General features: G+C 48.7%; 1 protein-coding gene across 1 annotated transcript in view; it reads right to left on the bottom strand.

Annotated features, from left to right (window-relative positions):
• Positions 1-2356: 2356 nt before the first annotated feature.
• The window catches only part of ptchd1 (patched domain containing 1), a 78766-nt gene continuing 66642 nt past the window's right edge, over positions 2357-14480 (bottom strand). The window contains exon 3 of the mRNA XM_067992498.1: positions 2357-4073. Within this exon, the coding sequence (XP_067848599.1) occupies positions 2422-4073 (1652 nt within the window). The 3' untranslated portion in view covers positions 2357-2421. The remainder of the gene's footprint in view (positions 4074-14480) is intronic.

The raw sequence follows: 14480 nt of genomic DNA, 5'->3' as shown, positions 1-14480 counted from the left end.
GTCCATCCAGTCTCTGTCAGCTGATCGAACAGGAGACAGGTGAGGGGCCAGCCACGGCCTCACACTAGGTCACCGGGCAGCTCGGATTACTCTCAGAGGGCTGGTCCTTTAGCAGAAGGACAACTGACAAGGCTCGTTCTGGAATGTGTCGAACACTGGGTTTATTCTGGGCATTTTATATTTTATATTACATTTGATAGAGTAAAGAAGGAGAAACTGTTTCCAATGGCAGGAGGGTTGGTAACCAGAGGACACAGATTTATGATAATGGGCAAAAGAACCAAAAGGGGGAGATGAGGAGAATTTTTTTATGCAGTTGTTATAATCTGGAATGCACTGCCTGAAAGGGTGGTGGAAGCAGATTCAATGGTAACTTTCAAAACGGAATTGGATAAATACTTGAAAAGGAAAAATTTGCAGGGCTTTGGGGAAAGGGCAGGGGATTGAGACTAATTGGATAACTCTTTCAAAGAACCTGCACATGCACGATGGGCTGAATGGCCTCATTCTGTGCTGTATCATTCTATGATTCTATGATTTTCCAATTCAAGGATCGGACTGGACATTTAATTTTATCTGTACTTCTGCAAAATAAATCAGAGCTATTTCATGGTTCTGTTTGCTTTGTGTTGTACCCAGTGATTGCCCTGTACCCAGTGATTGCACTGCATCCAGTGATTGCACTGCAACCGGCGATTGAACTGCATCCAGTGATTGCACTGCACCCGGTGGTTGCACTGTACCTGGTGATTGCACTGCACCCGGTGATTGCACTGCACCCAGTGATTGCACTGTACCCAGTGATTGCACTGCATCGATTGATTGTACTGTACCCAGTGATTGCACTGCACCCTGTGATTGCACTGTACCCAGTGATTGTACTGCAGTCGGTGGTTGCACTGTACCCAGTGATTGTACTGTACTCAGTGATTGTACTGTACTCAGTGATTGTACTGTACCCAGTGATTGTACTGTACTCAGTGATTGTACTGTACCCAGTGATTGTACTGTACCCAGTGATTGTACTGTACCCAGTGATTGTACTGTACCCAGTGATTGTACTGTACTCAGTGATTGCACTGTACCCAGTGATTGTACTGTACCCAGTGATTGTACTGTACTCAGTGATTGTACTGTACTCAGTGATTGTACTGTTCCCAGTGATTGTACTGTACTCAGTGATTGTACTGTACCCAGTGATTGCACTGCACCCTGTGATTGCACTGTACCCAGTGATTGTACTGCAGTCGGTGGTTGCACTGTACCCAGTGATTGTACTGTACCCAATGATTGTACTGTACCCAATGATTGTACTGTACCCAGTGATTGTACTGTACCCAGTGATTGTACTGTAATGTAATGGTATCGGGTGCCAGTGGGGCTGGGATTTCCTAGAATAAATTACTGGATCTTTAAATACAAATTCTGAGAGATAAAAGCAACAAAAAAAAGCCCTTCCTGAATGAGACACTACCTGTTGCCGTGGAAACTGATGCCCAGCCTTGTTTGGTGAACTTGTCATCCAGCAAATGCCAATCGACGCTTTTAATCTTAGAATTATTCAACTAATTAAAGAAATACTCCAGGAGGGGTCCAAAAAGCAGAAACGTGGTTCGTTCCCAACATCTAGTGGTTCCCAAGTTGAAAAATGATATTCAAACTTGCCTACCCGAAGGATTTTAATGGTGGAGTGAGCACCTGGTGTACGAGAGCCATTACCACCACAAGATCATCCAGCTCACATTTGGGAAGCAGTTCCGCAGAGTGAAAATGAGCAGATGAATCATCTAATGCCCCCGATCCAGTCCCGGTTTATCCCTGGAATGCTGAGGACCGCCCACCTCCCAGTCTCAGAACCCTGGGTGGCTCAGAATAGGCTAAATTATGAAGGGGTTTGATAGGGTAGACACAGAGAAGGTGTTTACACTTGTGGGGGAGACCAAAACCAGGGGTCATCAATATAAGATAGTCACTAACAAATCCAATAGGGAATTCAGGAGAAATTTCTTTACCAGAGAGTGGTGAGAATGTGGAACAAGGTGTAGTTGAGGTGAATAGTATAGACGCATTTAAAGGGAAGCTTAGATAAACACATGAGGGAGAAAGGAATAGAAGGATATGCTGATAGGGTGAGATGAAGTAGGGTGGGAGGAGGCTCGTGTGGAGCATAAACACCGGCATGAACCTGTTGGGCCGAATGGCCTGTTTCTGTGCTGTAAATTCTATGTTAAAGTATGAGTAGGGGGTCAAGTATTTTTTCTCGCTGACATTTTCCACTCTCTCTCTTCTCCCATTCCCCCTCCTGCCCCCCCCCACCACCCCCCGAAAAGCTGTACTCACTCAGCCCATTTCCCCCCGTCCCACCTACACTTTCAAATGTTCACCCTCTCTCTCTTCACATCGCCTGGCTGCTCGTGTCCATCAGACCGAGGTGATGTGGTCGACCACTCGCGTGCCGTCCAGGTCCACCATCTCCATACACTCAATCTCCTCCTGGTCACTGGGACTTTTCCTTTCCGCCCTGTCCTTAGAGGGCGGCACGAAGGTCAGGATCACGGGTAAAATGGCAAAGCAGTGGAGAAAGGTGAAAAGCGCTATTAGAAACAGACACCTGAATAGTGTGCAGATCAGATTAGAAGGCACGGAAGTAAGTGGGATTATACCGACCATGTAGCAAAAGTTGCTCTGCAAAATGGCCACTCCATGCAGTTCCAAAGCATTTTTAACCCACTTCGTCCTTGTTAGGTCTTTGCCCAAGACAAATGTTGATATGAGTGGTGTACAGTTATCGATGGTGTAGTTTATCCCATAAATTAAGCAGAGAACAGAGATACAGTCTAGTTCCACCTCCCAGAGCGTCATGAAGCCAAGAACTCCAAACTCCACCGAGGCCACAGTCAGTGTGACCCAGACATTAACCAACGAGTTCGCCACCAGGAACGCAGAGAAGAAGAGGACAAACAGCGCACTGATGCACGAATTCTGCAAGGGTGCTCCGACAGACGAAGCATACCGATCCATATAGATAAAGGACGGGTTGAAAATCATAAACTTCACTTTGTAGGTCAGAGAAAGTTTCCTCAGTGTCTCCAGCAGGTCATAAATCTCTTCTCTGGTGTTCTCTGCTGTCTTGGCCACCAGATACATCCGTGAAGCGACCACCTCAAGATCACTGTTGGGTTTCCTCACCAGTATGATGTCATCCAAGAACTGAGTGTATTGTGGAGACTTCAGGAAGGAATTTCGCAGGGTTTCTAGGAAGTAGTTTCTGGACACTGCAGTGGTTATATTCAATTTTTTAAGGTAATTTAAATATGTTTCGAACCAAGATATTCTCACAAAGCCCTCAGTGATTTCCAACAAATCATCCTGAACACTGGCATTCCAGTATTCGATCGGTTCATAGATATAAAAGCCAATGACGGGGCTGTAGCTGGTGAAGTATCTCTGCTGGACAGTGCTGTATGAAACGGTGCGTGACTCAGTGGCCACGACGTTGCTGAGATCCAACCCTTCGCTGACCTGCAGGTAGCCCATTAAGGCAAAGGAGATATAAACCAGATAAAACAGAACCACAAAAGGCTTGACGTAAGTGTTTGTAATCCAGTCGCAATAATACTGCTTCAGAAACCAAAGCAGGAAATGATTTTCATACGTGCCCGCGTCACTCGAACCTGCCGCTTCCTCGCTGAATTTGGACATCATGATGAACCGGTACCAGGCGGGTTTACCTTGTAGATCATTGGGTTTTGGTACCTTTCTGCAAAAGATACTGTGCTGGTAATTATTTTCCAAGTAACCAGTGAAGACCAGGTTGGAGCCATAGAATGCCATCAGGTAGAGGTAGTTGAAAAGCACTGATATGCAAGTGTTAGCACAGAACTCCTTCACTGCTTCTATGTTGGTGAATGGGCTGGCACCAATGCCAAACGTGACCATGTACATAGCAGTGGTGAGTGTAATGGGCAGCATAGTGTCGGCATACACACTGGCAATCCTCTCCTTCACATGCTGATCCTCCATCGTCTCCCTCCACGACGAAAGCATCTCAAACATGCCATAAAGTCCATGACCTGAGAAAAGGGCGACAGAAAGGCTATGATTAAAATCAGAGAATCAACCGCTAGCCCAGGAAGCTGCTTGTTGCATGACAAGGTGACGGGCTGGTGCTCGCACAGCATGCAAACCGTAACCACCCGGCCCTTTCGTACACCCTTCACTTAGGGAGCTGCACAGGCCCAGCTTCTGACCCTCTCAAAATTGACATGGCCGCTCCGTGGACGGGCTGGGTCCTTGCTTGCTGATCCCGCACATCGGGGTCGATTGTGACTTTCGGTCGCCTGTCCTGGAGAGGAGAGGCCCCCCCCGCCCCGCCCCCCCACCACCACCACCATTTTCGAGGCCCTGGCATCTTTTAAATTTGGCAGGCGACCGGTGGGACGCCAAACAGCTGGGGGTCAAAGGGCGGCAGCGGCCTGGATTATTTCCGTAACCATCTGAGCCCAGGGGTGCTCCACCCGGGCCCACGAAAAGATTTCAACACTTACCGGCGGTGGGGCCTCTCAGCTTCCATCGGCCGTGGGACTGATCGTAGACCAAAAACGGCGGTCGGGGTCCTAGTTACATCGTAGCGCCCTGATGTCCATATTAAAAGGGGCCTAGCGCCTGAAACAGGCGGGTGCTTTGGACACCCGGCGGTAGGCCCCCTTTCAAAATGGCGCCGGTGTTAACGGGGTTCTGCGGCCTGTGAAGGCAGGCAAAATCAACCCATAATGTGTCAGCTCCACGACACATAGATAATATGGTCCGGATCACCATGGCGACTACCCCCAGCCTTTGCTATTTTACTGCACATCTCAACACGTTGCTTTTATGATTCTCTTTATTCTATGGTTCAGGTTGTCACACGGTTGTGCATTCTATATCTCTTTGGTGCAGTGAGCTGCCTTCTGACAACTCAGGATCGCGGAAACGTTACACAGGTGGTTCGCCACACTTGCAGTCGCTTAACATTTGTACGGGAGACTGTCACTGTTGGTGGGAGACCCGTCGGAGATGTTAGTCAAACCAATACCAACTACTTATGTGTCAGCTGTGGTTTAGTGGTAGCACTCCTGCCTCTGAGTCAGAACGTCGTGGGTTCATTGTCCCACTCCAGGGACTTCAGTCCATAATCCAGACAGATACTCCAGTGCTGCACTGTCGGAGGTGCTGTCTTTTGAATGAGGCGTTAAACCGAGGCCCCGTCTACCCTCGTAGGTGGACGTAAAAGATCCCACGGCACTATTTCGAGGACGAGCAGGGGAGTTCTCCCCGGTGTCCTGAACCAATATTTATCCTTCAACCAACGTCACTAAAACAGATGATCTGGTCATAATTACATGGCTGATTGTGGGATCTTGCTGTGCACAAATTGGCTGCCACATTTCCAACATTACAACAGTGACTACACTTCGAAAAAGTACCTCATTGGCTGTGAAGGGCTTTGGGATGTCCTGAGATTGTGAAAGGCGCTATATAAATGTAAGTCCTTCTTTCTTAATACACTGTGTTCCACTCTGAAATATCAATTCCTCCGCTGGGTGGACATTGGAGATTGGGCTTACCGTTGTCCATTACCGCGGGGCTTACACTGTTAACAGTGTACACACCGACCGGGCTTGACATCGAGACAAACATGAACACTGGTTCAGATTTTCCTGCGACAGCGAGATTGGTGACGTGCATCATAGGTTTCGCCATTGATAACTTCCTCCGTTTCCGATTAGAACACGTCCCAGCGAGCATGGCGACCATTCAGAAGCGGAGTGGTCAATGGCCAACGATTGACGCAGGGGCACCCCCTCCTGACCGACACAGGCTCCCGGTCCGGCAACGCCCCGATTTAAAAATAATGGAGAATTCAAGCCATTGCTGGGTCCCCAACGCCATTATTTACCAGTCTAAGTGGCAGCCGTCTATCAAGGAAAATCACGATCGCGATACATTTTCATGGGGACGCAGCTGTGATAATGAACTTAAGCATTGTTTTGGCGAGGGGGGTAACGATAGAGCGGCGCAAATGACCCAGGACACTTTGGAGTAAGTAATGGCGTAAGTTACTTACACCTTAAATTCCTGGACCATCTACACCAGAATAATGGTATAAAGTGTAGTTGCAACTTTACCATGGCACAGATTTTTAGGAAAATCTGGACCAACATCATCAGATCTGGCAAATTGTCAGCTTTCACTTGGTGTGTACAGTGACTCTCAAAATTGAATTTAAACTTAACTTTAATTCTCGAATGGCCATCCCATAGTTTGGGATGGTTATGTATACTTTCCACATTCAATATCAGAGAACTGCAGAGCCCACAAATGACATACAGACCACAACCTCAAACACCTACAGACCACAACCTCAAACACCTACAGACCACAACCTCAAACACCTACAGACCACAACCTCAAACACCTACAGACCACAACCTCAAACACCTACAGACCACAACCTCAAACACCTACAGACCACAACCTCAAACACCTACAGACCACAACCTCAAACATCTCCAGACCACAACCTCAAACATCTCCAGACCACAACCTCAAACATCTCCAGACCACAACCTCAAACACCTACAGACCACAACCTCAAACACCTACAGACCACAACCTCAAACACCTACAGACCACAACCTCAAACATCTCCAGACCACAACCTCAAACATCTCCAGACCACAACCTCAAACACCTACAGACCACAACCTCAAACATCTCCAGACCACAACCTCAAACATCTCCAGACCACAACCTCAAACACCTACAGACCACAACCTCAAACATCTACAGACCACAACCTCAAACATCTACAGACCACAACCTCAAACATCTACAGACCACATCCTCAAACACCAACACACCACATCCTCAATCCCCATCCCTGTCACCCCCTCTCCCTCTCACCCCCTCTCCCTCTCACCCCCTCTCCCTGTCACCCATTTCACCTCCCTGTCCCTGTCACCCCCTCGCCCTGTCACCCCCTCTCCCTGTCAACCCCCATCCCTGTCACCCCCCTCTCCCTGTCACCCCCTCTCCCTTTCAACGCCCATCCCTGTCACCCCCTGTCCCTCTCACCCCCTCTCCCTGTCAACCCCCATCCCTGTCACCCCCTCTCCCTCTCACCCCATCTCCCTGTCACCCCTTTCACCTCCCTGTCCCTATCACCCCCTGTCCCTGTCACCCCCTCTCCTTAACACCCCCTTGTCCCTCTCACCCCCCTCTCCCTGTCACCCCCATCCCTGTCACCCCCTCTCCCTGTCACCCCCCATCCCTGTCACCCCCCTCTCCCTGTCACCCCCATCCCTGTCACCCCCCTCTCCGTCACCCCCCTCTCCCTGTCAACCCCCATCCCTGTCACCCCCCTCTCCCTGTCACCCCCTCTCCCTGTCACCCCCTCTCCCTGTCAACCCCCATCCCTGTCATCCCCCTCTCCCTGTCACCCCCCTCTCCCTGTCACCCCCCTCTCCCAGTCACCTCCTCTCCCTGTCACCCCCTCTCCCTGTCACCCCCTCTCCCTGTCACCCCCCTCTCCCTGTCACCCCCCTCCCTGTCAACCCCCATCCCTGTTACCCCCCTCTCCCTGTCACCCCCTCTCCCTGTCACCCCCTCTCCCTGTCACCCCCCTCTCCCTGTCACCCCCTCTCCCTGTCACCCCCTCTCCCTGTCACCCCCTCTCCCTGTCACCCCCCTCTCCCTGTCAACCCCCTCTCCCTGTCACCCCCTCTCCCTGTCACCCCCCTCTCCCTGTCAACCCCCATCCCTGTCACCCCCTCTCCCTGTCACCCCCTCTCCCTGTCACCCCCCTCTCCCTGTCACCCCCTCTCCCTGTCACCCCCCTCTCCCTGTCACCCCCTCTCCCTGTCAACCCCCTCTCCCTGTCGCCCCCTCTCCCTGTCGCCCCCTCTCCCTGTCAACTCCGATCCCTGTCACCCCCTCTCCCTGTCACCCCCTCTCCCTGTCACCCCCCTCTCCCTGTCAACCCCCATCCCTGTCACCCCCTCTCCCTGTCACCCCCTCTCCCTGTCACCCCCCTCTCCCTGTCAACCCCCTCTCCCTGTCACCCCCTCTCCCTGTCACCCCCTCTCCCTGTCACCCCCCTCTCCCTGTCACCCCCTCTCCCTGTCACCCCCTCTCCCTGTCACCCCCTCTCCCTGTCACCCCCCTCTCCCAGTCACCCCCTCTCCCTGTCACCCCCTCTCCCTGTCACCCCCTCTCCCTGTCACCCCCTCTCCCTGTCACCCCCTCTCCCTGTCACCCCCTCTCCCTGTCACCCCCTCTCCCTGTCACCCCCTCTCCCTGTCACCCCCTCTCCCTGTCGCCCCCTCTCCCTGTCACCCCCTGTCCCTGTCAACCCCCATCCCTGTCACCCCCTCTCCCTGTCACCCCCTGTCCCTGTCACCCCCCCTCTCCCTGTCACCCCCCCTCTCCCTGTCACCCCCTCTCCCTGTCACCCCCCTCTCCCTGTCACCCCCTGTCCCTGTCACCCCCTCTCCCTGTCACCCCCCTCTCCCTGTCACCCCCTCTCCCTGTCACCCCCTCTCCCTGTCACCCCCCTCTCCATGTCACCCCCTCTCCCTGTCACCCCCCTCTCCATGTCACCCCCCTCTCCCGGTCGCCTCCCCGATTGCCCCCTCTCTCGGTCGCCCCCTCTCTCGGTCGCTCCTCCCCCCCCCCCCCGCCAATTGCCTCCTCTCCCGGTCCCCGAGGGTTGCTGCCAGTTTCAGAGTGGCCTGATCTTCGAGGCCTCTTCTCCCGCCAGTTGCCGGGGACGCTCATTAGGTGTCTGCAGCTCGCCGGTTTGATGATAGTGAGGCTCGAGGCCCAATATTAGGTGCACCTCGGGTCAATTGATATGGGTGCTGGAATCGTTCTCGACACCAACTGCTCCCATTCTCGGGCGTGAATTAATTTTCCCCCCATTGTGTCTAATACGCATGAATGATGGTTAGACAGCATCAAACTTTAATTTTCATACTTAAAGAAAGTATATACGGTATTAGCTCCACGCTTTCCTCCGGCCCCGATTATTTACACTGATATCTGCTGGTTTACGCATATTTTTACATTCCGACACATGTTAATGAGATCGTCAGGAAACTTAGGCATCAGTTGACATCGGCAAAATGGGCACAGGAAGGGTGTCATTCTGATTCCGTTCTCACAGGGAATTTCACCCAAGGGTTCAATTCCCCACAGATCACAGACCCCAAACTTGAAAGAGATTCAAACCTTTACAGATAGAGAACTTAAAACCTTACAGATAGAGAACTGAAACCTTACAGATAGAGAACTTAAAACCTTACAGATAGAGAACTCAAAACCTTACAGATAGAGAACTGAAACCTTACAGATAGAGAACTGAAACCTTACAGATAGAGAACTGAACCAAAACCTTACAGATAGAGAACTTAAAACCTTACAGATAGAGAACTTAAAACCTTACAGATAGAGAACTTAAAACCTTACAGATAGAGAACTGAAACCTTACAGATAGAGAACTGAACCAAAACCTTACAGATAGAGAACTGAAACCTTACAGATAGAGAACTTAAAACCTTACAGATAGAGAACTTAAAACCTTACAGATAGAGAACTGAAACCTTACAGATAGAGAACTTAAAACCTTACAGATAGAGAACTTAAAACCTTACAGATAGAGAACTGAAACCTTACAGATAGAGAACTGAACCAAAACCTTACAGATAGAGAACTGAAACCTTACAGATAGAGAACTCAAAACCTTACAGATAGAGAACTGAACCAAAACCTTACAGATAGAGAACTGAAACCTTACAGATAGAGAACTTAAAACCTTACAGATAGAGAACTTAAAACCTTACAGATAGAGAACTGAAACCTTACAGATAGAGAACTGAAACCTTACAGATAGAGAACTGAACCAAAACCTTACAGATAGAGAACTGAAACCTTACAGATAGAGAACTCAAAACCTTACAGATAGAGAACTTAAAACCTTACAGATAGAGAACTTAAAACCTTACAGATAGAGAACTGAAACCTTACAGATAGAGAACTCAAAACCTTACAGATAGAGAACTGAAACCTTACAGATAGAGAACTCAAAACCTTACAGATAGAGAACTGAAACCTTACAGATAGAGAACTGAAACCTTACAGATAGAGAACTGAACCAAAACCTTACAGATAGAGAACTGAAACCTTACAGATAGAGAACTGAAACCTTACAGATAGAGAACTGAAACCTTACAGATAGATAACTGAAACCTTACAGATAGAGAACCAAAACCTTACAGATAGAGGACTGAAACCTTACAGATAGAGAACCTAAAACCTTACAGATAGAGAACTGAAAACCTTACAGATAGAGAACCGAAACCTTACAGATAGAGAACTGAACCAAAACCTTACAGATAGATAACTGAAACCTTACGGATGGAGAACTGAAACCTTACAGATAGAGAACTGAAACCTTACAGATAGAGAACTGAAACCCATACAGATAGAGAACCCAAAACCCTGTTTAAGAAAGGTGAGAGAGGGAAACCAGGGAATTATAGACCAGTTAGCCTAACATCTGCTGCCAGGAAATTACTAGAGTTTATAATTAAGGATAATTATAGGACTGAACACCTTGAAAATTTTCAGCTGATCAAAGAGATTTGTAAATGCCTGATGAACTTGATTGAATTTTTTGAAGAGGTGACTAAAGTAGTGGACAGGGGAATGTCTATGGATGTTGTTTATATGGACTTTCAAAAGGCATTTGATAAAGTCCCTTATAAGAGACTATTAGCTAAAGTTGAAGCTCATGGAATTGAGGGCAAATTATTGACGTGGTTAGGAAATTGGCTGAGCGGCAGGAGACAGAGAGTAGGGATAATGGGCAGGTACTCAAATTGGCAGGATGTGACTAGTGGTGTCCCACAGGGATCTGTGTTGGGGACTCAACTATTCACTGTATTTATTAACGACTTAGATGTCGGGATAGAGAGCCACATATCCAAGTTTGCTGATGGCACAAAGATAGGCAGCATTGTAAGCAGTGTAGGTGGAAGCATAAAATTACAGAGAGATATTAATAGATTAAGTGAATGGGCAAAACTGAGGCAAATGTGAGGTCATCTACTTTGGACCTAAAAAGGATAGATCAGAGTACTTTCTAAATGGTGAATAGCTCTAAACAGTGGAGGTCCAAAGAGACTTAGGGGTCCATGTACATAGATCATTAAAATGCCATGGACAGGTACAGAAAATAATCAGAAAGGCTAATGGAATGCTGGCCTTTATATCTAGAGGACGAGAATACAAGGGGGTAGAAGTTATGCTGCAGCTGTACAAAGCCCTGGTTAGACTACACCTGGAATACTGTGTTCAGTTCTGGGCACCGCACCTTAGGAAGGATATATTGGCCTTGGAGGGAGTGCAGCGTAGATTTACTAGAATGATACCTGGACTCAAAGGGTTAAATCACGAGGAGAGATTACACAAACTAGGGTTGTATTTCCTAGAATTTAGACGATTAAGGGGTGATTTGATCAAAGTTTTCAAGATATTAAGGGGAACTGATAAGGTAGATAGAGGGAAACTATTCCCGCTGGTTGGGGAGTCTAGGACTCGGGGACATAGAGTAAAAATTAGAGCCCGGACTTTCAGGAGTGAAGTTAGGAAACACTTCTACACACAAAGGGTGGTAGAAGTTTGGAATTCTCTTCCGCAAACGGCAGTTGATGCTAGCTCAATTGTTAATTTTAAATCTGAAATTGATAGATTTTTGTTAACCCAAGGTATTAAGGGATATGTGGCTACTACAGGTACATGGAGTTAGGTCACAGATCGGCCATGATCTCATTGAACAGCGGAACAGGCTCGAGGGGCTAAATGGTCCTCTCCTATTCCTGTCTTCCTATGTTCCTATGTAGATAGAGATCTCAAACCCCTACAGATAAAGATCTGAAACCCAGACAAATCACAGATCTCAAACGTGACAGAGAGATTTAACACCCTATATATCACAGACCTCAAACCTGACAGAGAGACTCAAATCCCTAAAGATCACAGAGTTCAAACACTACTGACAGAGAGATCTCAAACCCCGACAGATAGAGATCTCAAACCCCGACAGATAGAGATCTCAAACCCCGACAGAGAGATCTCAAATACCGACAGAAATTTTTTTTTTTTATTCGTTCATGGGATGTGGGCGTCGCTGGCAAGGCCAGCATTTATTGCCCATCCCTAATTGCCCTCGAGAAGGTGGTGGTGAGCCGCCTTCTTGAACCGCTGCAGTCCGTGTGGTGACAGTTCTCCCACAGTGCTGTTAGGAAGGGAGTTCCAGGATTTTGACCCAGCGACAATGAAGGAACGGCGATATATTTCCAAGTCGGGATGGTGTGTGACTTGGAGGGGAACGTGCAGGTGGTGTTGTTCCCATGCGCCTGCTGCTCTTGTCCTTCTAGGTGGTAGAGGTCGCGGGTTTGGGAGGTGCTGTCGAAGAAGCCTTGGCGAGTTGCTGCAGTGCATCCTGTGGATGGTGCACACTGCAGCCACAGTGCGCCGGTGGTGAAGGGAGTGAATGTTTAGGGTGGTGGATGGGGTGCCAATCAAGCGGGCTGCTTTATCTTGGATGGTGTCGAGCTTCTTGAGTGTTGTTGGAGCTGCACTCATCCAGGCAAGTGGAGAGTATTCCATCACACTCCTGACTTGTGCCTTGCAGATGGTGCAAAGGCTTTGGGGAGTCAGGAGGTGAGTCACTCGCCGCAGAATACCCAGCCTCTGACCTGCTCTCGTAGCCACAGTATTTATATGGCTGGTCCAGTTAAGTTTCTGGTCAATGGTGACCCCCAGGATGTTGATGGTGGGGGATTCGGCGATGGTAATGCCGTTGAATGTCAAGGGGAGGTGGTTAGACTCTCTCTTGTTGGAGATGGTCATTGCCTGGCACTTATCTGGCGCGAATGTTACTTGCCACTTATCAGCCCAAGCCTGGATGTTGTCCAGGTCTTGCTGCATGCGGGCTCGGACTGCTTCATTATCTGAGGGGTTGCGAATGGAACTGAACACTGTGCAGTCATCAGCGAACATCCCCATTTCTGACCTTATGATGGAGGGAAGGTCATTGATGAAGCAGCTGAAGATGGTTGGGCCTAGGACACTGCCCTGAGGAACTCCTGCAGCAATGCCCTGGGGCTGAGATGATTGGCCTCCAACAACCACTACCATCTTCCTTTGTGCTAGGTATGACTCTAGCCACTGGAGAGTTTTCCCCCTGATTCCCATTGACTTCAATTTCACTAGGGCTCCTTGGTGCCACACTCAGTCAAATGCTGCCTTGATGTCAAGGGCAGTCACTCTCACCTCACCTCTGGAATTCAGCTCTTTTGTCCATGTTTGGACCAAGGCTGTAATGAGGTCTGGAGCCGAGTGGTCCTGGCGGAACCCAAACTGAGCATCGGTGAGCAGGTTATTGGTGAGTAAGTGCCGCTTGATAGCACCGACAGATAGAGATCTCAAATCCAGACAGATAAAGATCTCAAACCCGTACAGATAGAGATCTCAAACCCGTACAGATAGAGATCTCAAACCCCGACAGATAGAGATCTCAAATCCCGACAGAGAGATCTCAAACACCGACAGAAAGAGATCTCAAACCCCGACAGATAAAGAGCTCAAACCCCGACAGATAGAGATCTCAAACCCCGACAGATAGAGATCTCAAATCCTGACAGATAGAGATCTCAAACCCCGACAGATAAAGATCTCAAACCCGTACAGATAAAGATCTCAAACCCCGACAGATAAAGATCTCAAACCCCGACAGATAGAGATCTCAAATCCTGACAGAGAGATCTCAAATCCTGACAGAGAGATCTCAAATCCCGAGAGAGAAATCTCAGACACCGACAGAAAGAGATCTCAAACCCCGACAGATAAAGATCTCAAACCCCGACAGAAAGAGATCTCAAACCCATACAGATAGAGATCTCAAACCCGTGCAGATAGAGATCTCAAACCCTGACAGATAAAGATCTCAAACCCCGACAGATAGAGATCTCAAACCCGTACAGATAAAGAGCTCAAACCCGTACAGATCGAGATCTCAAACCCGTACAGATAGAGATCTCAAACCCGTGCAGATAAAGATCTCAAACCCGTACAGATAGAGATCTCAAACCCGTGCAGATAAAGATCTCAAACCCGTACAGATAGAGATCTCAAACCCGTACAGATAAAGAGCTCAAACCCGTACAGATAGAGATCTCAAACCCGTGCAGATAAAGATCTCAAACCCGTACAGATAGAGATCTCAAACCCGTACAGATAGAGAGCTCAAACCCGTACAAATCACAAAGACTCAACCCTGACAGACACTCAAACCCCTAAAGATAGAGATCTTAAAGCCCTACAGATATAGACGTCAAAGCCCTGTAGATAAAGGCCCAGAGCCGGGAAGACGGCGG

Source organism: Heptranchias perlo, chromosome 11 (assembly GCF_035084215.1).
Source record: "Heptranchias perlo isolate sHepPer1 chromosome 11, sHepPer1.hap1, whole genome shotgun sequence".
Lineage (NCBI taxonomy): Eukaryota > Metazoa > Chordata > Chondrichthyes > Hexanchiformes > Hexanchidae > Heptranchias > Heptranchias perlo.
This window is presented reverse-complemented; position numbering and strand designations above follow the sequence as displayed.